The sequence below is a fragment of the Panicum virgatum genome, chromosome 3K (assembly GCF_016808335.1).
Source record: "Panicum virgatum strain AP13 chromosome 3K, P.virgatum_v5, whole genome shotgun sequence".
NCBI lineage: Eukaryota > Viridiplantae > Streptophyta > Magnoliopsida > Poales > Poaceae > Panicum > Panicum virgatum.
The window spans coordinates 18,264,979-18,272,731 of record NC_053138.1 but is presented as its reverse complement, the minus strand read 5'-3'; the positions used below and the strand labels follow the sequence as shown (position 1 = coordinate 18,272,731).

Here is a 7,753-nt window from a genome sequence, read left to right as displayed (position 1 = left end):
CACCCTCTGGGTTTAGGCGGGTGCACTATGCCACCCGGCTGTAGGTTTGCACACCACGACATTTTTCATATTCAACATGGACTATTAGGGTTAGTCTAGACCGCTAGATCTTCATTTCAATGATGCAAATCATTCCTTTTCTAGATTAATGTAAGAATTTCTAAATTCTCTGGATGAATGTGGTGATTTCTTTTAACACTATGCTCTCTTTTACCTGAAAGAAAAAAAATGCTAGTAATTAGGGAAAAGTCTGGTTTACACCCTCCAACTATCGCAAAAGTCTGATTTTCAACCTTCAACTACGAAACCGGACAATATAGCCCATCCAACTGTCAAAACCGGGCTAATTTAGCCCCTGGTTTTGAAGGTGGTTTTCCATTTTGTGATAATTAAAAATATTTAATTTATACTAAAAAATTTATAAGTAATTCATTTGAAGTCAAAAATTTATGAAATAGTTATCAAAAGTTTTCTAAAAATGTAACATATCTATTGTCAAATGACTTGTGAGCAATTCAGATCTAATTTTTTTATGTTCATAATATTTAGTTGCTTGCAGTTATGACTATTATTTTTAATAACTAAGATTCAAATGGAGCAATAATAGATAGGTTGCATTTTTAGAAAAATTTTAGTACTAGTTTCATATTTTTCTGATTTAAAATGAATTAGTTTTGGTTTTTTTAGATCTAATTAGATTTATTTAATTTTTGTAGAAAATGCAAAACCACCTTAAGGGCCAAATTTGTCCGGTTTTGACAGTTGGATGACCTATGTTGTCCGGTTTTGTAGTTGAAGGTTGAAAATCAGATTTTTGCTATAGTTCGAGGGTGAAAATTGGACTTTTTCCTAGTAATTAAACCTTCTTTTTGGAAGTTCACTTTATGCACAACCAGCTAGCCAAATATCTAAATTTCAACTGTTAGGCAAGGTATCTACCATCTAAAGTATGGGAGTCGTAAAATGGCTTTGGAAAAACAGAACACACAGCTTGTGTTATACACGCACGATGTACAATACTAAGATTTAACCAGAACAGTCAAGGGATTCCCCCGGACAACATGTTCCCCGCCAGGTTCAGCTCCTTCAGCTGTGGCATCCCAGTGACAAGCTCTGCCGGTATTCTGCCGGAGATCAAGTTGTTCGCGATGTGGAACTTCCGGAGCCGAGCGGCTGCTCCAGGAATGGGACCACCGAACCGGTTGTTATCCAAGTATAGCCTCGTCAGATTCCAGTACAGCTCCTTCGGCAGCGTTCCCGTAAGTTGTCCATTGTTCTGCAGGATCAGGGAAATGAGCTTCGTCTCTGTCCACAGCGCGGCCGGCACCTCGCCGGACAGCTCGTTGTCGGCGACCTCAAGCCACATGAGAGTTCGGCAGGCGGCAAGACTCTCTGGGATCGAACCATTCAAGCGGTTGCCCGAGGCGGTGAACACCCACAGCTGGTGATGGTCGCAGATCCCCGCAGGTATCGGACCGGACAATTTGTTATCGTCGACCTGAATATCCCTCAGCAACGGCGTCCGCTTCCCGAGCTCGGCCGGAAGCACTCCAGTGAGGTTATTGCTCCACAGCCACAGGAATTTTAAGGACGGCAGTCGGGCAATGCTCGGCGGTATCCCGCCGGCGAGATTGTTCTGGCGCAAGCTCAGGAACCAGTTGCAGCAAGCTTCCGAAACTTTCTGGGATGGGTCCGCTCAGCTGGTTGTCCGACAGGTCAACCTCTAGCAAACTTGCGGCTCCGATCGGGCCGTTGATGGCGATCTCGCCGGAGAGGTTGTTGATGTACAAATACAAGTACTGCAACTTTTGGAGGTTCCAGATCTCAGTTGGAATGCTTCCTGTGAATCCGTTCATCGACAAGTCGAGCCACACCATCTCCGTCATCCGCGTGACGTAACTCGGGAATTCGCCGCCGAGGTTGCAGTTGGCCAGCCAGACGGTCGTCAGCTTCGTCAGGTTCTTGAACGACTCCGGCAGCGTGCCGGCGCCGAACAGATTATTCTCGAGCTTGATCGTCTCGAGGTTAACCAGCAAACCGAGCTCCGGCGGGATCGTGCCTGTGAGCTGGTTTCCGTTGAGGGCGAGGTAGATCAGGTTCGTGAGCTTGGACAGCGCCGCCGGTATCGCGCCGTTGAAGTTATTGTAGCCCAGGGCGAGGTAGGTGAGGCTGCCTCCGAGCCGGCCGATGTCGGCCGGCAGCTCCCCGGCGAGCCGGTTGTTGGAGAGGTCGACGCGCGCGATGCCGGTGCAGTTGTAGAGGAACGCCGGGAAGCCGCCGCCGACGCTGGTGTTGAAGAGGTCGAGCACCGCGAGGCCCGCGAGCCCTCCGATGTCGTCGGGCAGCATGGCGCCCGCCAGCGTCACGTTGGGGAGCGCCAGCGCCAGCGACGAGACCCGACCCGCCGCGTCGAAGGCCACGTAGGTCCAGTTGCAGTGCGAGGCCGCGGCGCCCCACGACGCGAGCGCCGGCGGGTCGCCCCACGCCCGCTTGATCCGGAGCAGCAGCCGCGCCTCGTCGGCCTGCTGCGCCGCGGCGTGGCCCGGGAGGAGGCGCGCCAGCGCCAAGGCGACCACCAGCGGCAGGGCGCGGAGGCAGGCGTGGCCGCGCGGGAGTGGCGCGGGTGCCATGGCCTCGGCGTGGCTTTTCGGGGGCTCTGGTTTCCGCGCGTGCGTTCAGTTTGCCCGGCGGGCGCCGCCGCGGCGGCGGCGGCGGCTAGCCATCGTGGCGAGGACCCTGCGTGTGAAGTGTGAACCCTGGAGCGTGCGTTGGCCAGGGTTCAACTTTCCGGCGGAAAACCGCCGGAAAACCGGAAAATTTTCCGTTTCCGCTAGTAGCCGGGAAATGGAATTCCGGTATTTTTCGCCATTTTTCGTTTTCAAATTTAAAAATTCAAAAATATTTGTAAAAAATTAGGAAAAAATATGATAAAAAACTAGGTGTTCTAGTCCTATTTGCTCAGTGTTCAGCACTGTGCGGTACTGTAGCGTTGTTATGTAGCAGTGGGAACGGGGCGCGCACGACGCCGATCCCTTTTGCGTTGTCCCCGATGATTATCCTAACTGCAGGATAAAAGCTAGAACAGCGAAGAGAGTCACCAAATCTTGATTTTTTTTTATCGTTGTGTGATTTTCATTCAGGACTTGAAGAGGTCGTCACCACTGCAGCAATTGATGACTTTTTGCCGCTAATTTTGCCCAATAGTATGCTCTTAGGCCCCTTTTGGCACCGCTCAGCTTCGTGCTACGTTGCCGCGTCACTGTTCAGCACTGTGCGGTACTGTAGCGCGAAGCCGAAATAGTAACCGATGGAGCAAAATGAACTAGCACAGTGGTGAAGCCGGAGAAGCCAGCAAAACCGGGTCTCGCTAGTTTCCGCTTGGCCTCGCTACAGTACTGCTACAGTAAATAAAGGTCAAGCATCCGAAGCAGTGCCAAACGGAGCCTTAAGTAGAATACTAGCAGTCGAGCTATGCAGTGCACTGGGAGACTGAATAATCTGCCTCGCGAGAGAGAAGAAACTTCTCCCCAGGCTGTACAGATCGCGACCTGCACGAGCACGAGGGGTGGACACAAATTGCAACTGCTCGACGGATGGGGATGTCTGGCGTCAACCGCCGGCCTCTGGTTTCTTAGGGGTGTTTAGATTGAGGGACTTCAAAAAAGTCCTAGGGACTTTTTAGTATTTAGAAGTATTAAATAAATATTAATTATAAAACTAACTGCAGAACCCTGGGGCTAAACTGCGAGACGAATCTAATGATGTATCTTAATCTATGATTAGCGAATGGTTACTGTAGTATCACTGTAGCCAATCATCGATTAATTAGGCTCATTAGATTCGTCTCGCGAAAAAGCACTCAGCTGTCAAAAAACATTTATAAACAGATTTTATTTAATAATATAAAATAGTAAGATTCCTTTTAATGTGATAGGGACTTTTGGAAAAAGTCCTGGAGCCAAACAGGCCCACTCTTGGGAGTTGGGACTTCGCATGAGAAAGGGGGAGACGGACAACGAGGCGCGGTGACGAGGCGGAGCCACTCGTCAGTCTGCGACCATTGATGGGGTGTGTTTAGATACCACAAAATTTTCAAACTTTCCATCACAACCCTATCACATCGAAATATTAAATATAGTAAATGACTCATGCATGGAGTATTAAATGTAGTTAAATAAAAAAACTAATTGCATAGTTTTGATGTACGTTGCGAGACGAATCTTTTGAGCCTAGTTAGGTCATGGTAGGACAATATTTACCACAAACAAACAAAAAATACTACAGTGTACTACAGTGACCGATGTGACTTTTTCTCCCACTTTTTCCCATCTAAACACAGCCATGGATGCGAAGATACGGAATGGCAGTCAGGCAGACACCTCGTAGAATGGAGATCTTCTACGAAAGCTGCTGACACGATCGGGATATACCGGCCCTTTGTTTCCGTAGCACGAGTAGCACACACAATTCCCGATAAAATAATCTCATATACATGGAGTAATAAACAAAGTTTATTTGTAAAATATTTTCACGACGAATCTAATGACATTAATTAATCGATAATTGGCTACAGTGATGCCTCGTTAGATTCGTCTCGCGAAGTAGCGCAGGACTATGGAGTTAGTTTTGTAAATTATCTTTATTTAATAACTCTAATTATTGGTCAAAAATTTTGTACAACTTGTGCTATAAAGAACAAACAGGACCACCCAGGTGGCTCGACGCAGGATCAGACAGCGAAATCCTCTTCTGATGACTGACGACGGACGAGCAGTCCGACCTGCCGCCGCTGCAGCGGCGTCGCCGTCCAGCAGAGCAGAGAGGGCGAAAGGCCAGAGAACGGGGCAGCTGCTCAGAACGCAGCACAACACAGCGGCAGGTAGTCAAAAAAAACTAGTGCATGACGCGCGCTTGCGCGCGGGGACCTGCAAAACGGCCATCTGTTTTGTGGAACAAAGTAGGCATCAATCTGGGTATTAGTTTACGTAAAGATGGAGGCATAATGTTTATTATTTGAAGCGCTGGATGATGCAGAACGGTTTTAGCAGACATCGTTCATTTGACGGAATGCTACGCAGGCTGAAGCGATCAAGGACTTAGGTACCGATAGAAAACAGAGTCAGATATGGCTATACTATAGTACAAGAATTAAGTCTTGAAATATCATATTACAATGATCAGATGAGAATGGGTCTGCATAACAATATGATGGTGGAGCTTTGTAATTAGTTTAATTTGTACACGTTAACTTGAAAAGGCCCGACGTTGCTGATGGCACAAAATACCGGCAACTTTGGTTATCGTTGTTGCCGCACGATGAAAGATTAGGGAATATGCTGGCTCCTGAGGTTCAGATTATATCCGCGTGATGAAGTCGAAGCTTTCATCTCGGGGCGGAGGCTGCATAAGAATGACTGATGTTACAATGGAATCATAATTAGCAAAATATACGGGATATCCTATATGGTTGGAATATACAAATTATCTGTGGCAGGGTAGCAAACACTTTAAAGTTAAAAAATACCTGAATGGGCATTGTGAAGGCGGATGCTGGACATGCGACGCCGAATGGTCAGGATAGCAGCTGTCACAAATCGTAAATTGCAAGGGTTTATAAAACATACAATGTGGCAAGTTTAGCATGGAAAAAAATTATGCAAAGCACATACCAGCGAGAGTTGTAATAGGAGGACGAGGAGAAGGAGCTTAAGCACCAGGTTCTCCATCCTGAAAACAGTGAGACTTGTATGAAGGCAGTGCCTCTCTCTGAAGTATTGTCAGGAATGGACGACTCCTTTTGTAGAAGCTCTCCATTCTTGTGTCTTTGAACATGAAATGGTGACAACTGAATATTATGGATGCATACCTTTGCATTCATTGGAGAAGAACATTTAACATTTTTCGTTGGTTGTCAGAAACAGGTCAGTGGAAAACAATCGTTCAAATATCTGCACTTGATCCTGGGGAAATTAGCAGGTTGAGTTACTCAGCTAAAGTTAAATTTTAGAAAAAGTAGGAAATACACCTTTGTAGCTTCTTTTAGGAGAGGATAGTTCCGGATTCCATTGCAGAGGGGACAAATGGGAACATAGGCCATAGCTGAAAGGAGACTGCTTGTATGAACTTGGAGAGTGTCTTGTTTCTTCGGCTTCATAATGAAGATGCAGCTGGCATGGTACGATCTTTGAATAAAAGAGCAGGCAGCATGAGCAAGGTGTCTTGCATTCATACACTGTTTCAATTTTAGGCTTCCTGCAACTGTCGTTTGAGTATCTTTTATTCACCAAGTCAATGTAATTAAACCCAGGAACATTGCAAACAGAATATTTCCTGTTGGGCACAAATAATCAACCTGCCATCTAATTATTTTAACTTCACAAGAAGCATTCTGAGGTTTCGTGCTCTCTGACTGTATCTTTGAAAGATAGACATATACTGACGCTATGTATATATATTAAAAAGCAAAACAAGACTCTTGCAGTTGCAGGTCATTGCCAAATGGAAATCAGAAGAACTTAAGATAGTGTTACCTCGTCATGCCAACCAACAACAAAGACGTCGAGTGAGTAACCATCATTCGTTGAAAATGCAAGCGCTTCTTGTTGAAAATGCCGTCGCGCTCGGTCTGTCGCTCCGGAGCCGCTCGCCGCGGCCGGGTAGCAGCCGGCCTCGGCGCACGCCGCGTCAGCTCGCCGACTCGGAGATACTCTGCAGCGACGGCCGCCAGTGCCGCCCCCTCGCCCCGACGCCACGGGACCCGCCGCCGCCGCGGTGCTGCTGGTCCGACTTATCCGCCCGCTGACACTCCTGCACGAACACCGCGGCGAGTCAGCGATTCATCATCGGAGGCCGGAACTCGCAGTTCGTTCACTCAGAACGCGAACGCCGGACAGGGGACGAGCGAGCGAGCGAGCCGCACGCGAGCGCTCGCCTGGCCGGCGGCGACGGCGGGCCCGGGCTGCGGCGGCGGCCGCCGGTCGTCGGGCGCCGCCTCCTTGCACCGCCGCGCCTTGTCCTGCCGCTAGGCCTGGATCGCCTTCGTCACCTCTGCGCACGCGACAGCATCAGTGGTGGGAATGGGGAACGGATTAGCTCGTCTCATCCGGAGCGGAGGAATTGGGCCACGACGAAGAGGGATCTACGAGCGGAGGGCAGGCACGCACCTTGCGACGTGACGAGGCGGTGGACCTGGCCCAGCAGCAGCGCGTCCTCGGGCTTCAGGAGCAATTTTGGCCGCAGGGGGGTGGAGCTCGCGCCGCCGCCAATACTCATGCTTCTCTTCCTCGTTCTTGCCGGCAAACTTGACGCATCATCCAATCCTGATGGCGGCGGCCACCTGCTCCACCAGGATGGTCCCGTCCGGCAGCTGCAGCCCGGCCGAGCTCCACCGGCACTGCACGTCGAGCTAGCTCTCCGGCGACGCGGCCTCTCGCCGAACCGTGACGCCATAGTCCGCCGCACCATCACGGGCTGCATGCCTCGCGATCCTAAGGGACACAGGAGGAGAGGAGGTGGTGGAGGAGGAGGAGGTGGAGGCGGCGGGGAGTAGGAGGAGGAGGTGGTGGCGACGGTGGCGCAGATCCGCGGCGGGGAGGAGGAACGGCGGCGGTGGGGGAGGAGGAGCGGTGGCGGCGGCGGCACGCGGCGAGGAGGAGTGGTGGCGGCGGGCGAGCGGGACTACGAGCGCGCCGGCGAGGCATGCAGCCCGCAGCACCCTGGCACGTCCGCGGCCGCCGCCGCGTCACCCCGCGCA

The 7,753-nt window shown here is 50.2% G+C and overlaps 1 protein-coding gene and 1 long non-coding RNA gene across 5 annotated transcripts; both read right to left on the bottom strand.

Moving 5' to 3' along the window:
• Window positions 1–1,039: 1,039 nt before the first annotated feature.
• On the bottom strand, window positions 1,040–2,630 carry LOC120700676 (LRR receptor-like serine/threonine-protein kinase GSO2). The gene is made up of 2 exons (XM_039984922.1): window positions 1,722–2,630; window positions 1,040–1,636 (listed from the first exon to the last, which is right to left on the bottom strand). Exons 1-2 carry the CDS (start codon window positions 2,628–2,630, stop codon window positions 1,040–1,042), a joined length of 1,506 nt encoding a protein of 501 aa, XP_039840856.1.
• A 2,396-nt stretch (window positions 2,631–5,026) lies between these two features.
• On the bottom strand, window positions 5,027–7,753 carry LOC120698075. 4 transcript variants are annotated; one of them, XR_005684710.1, is made up of 7 exons: window positions 7,164–7,753; window positions 6,531–7,047; window positions 6,026–6,258; window positions 5,867–5,960; window positions 5,670–5,727; window positions 5,525–5,584; window positions 5,027–5,414 (listed from the first exon to the last, which is right to left on the bottom strand). It is a non-coding gene; the product is annotated as an uncharacterized LOC120698075 (long non-coding RNA). The 4 variants fall into 4 exon arrangements; XR_005684709.1 differs by having other exon boundaries at window positions 5,027–5,400; window positions 6,026–6,182; window positions 6,572–7,047; window positions 7,164–7,752; XR_005684707.1 differs by having other exon boundaries at window positions 5,027–5,400; window positions 7,164–7,750.

Bases quoted from the DNA above. Each gene is read 5' to 3' on its own strand.
- LOC120700676 (XM_039984922.1), bottom strand. From the start codon at position 2,630: ATGGCACCCGCGCCACTCCCGCGCGGCCACGCCTGCCTCCGCGCCCTG. The intron at 1,637-1,721 runs GTTGACCTGTCG...AGCTTGCGCCAG, and splicing joins GAGCCGCAAGTTTGCTAGAG to AACAATCTCGCCGGCGGGAT.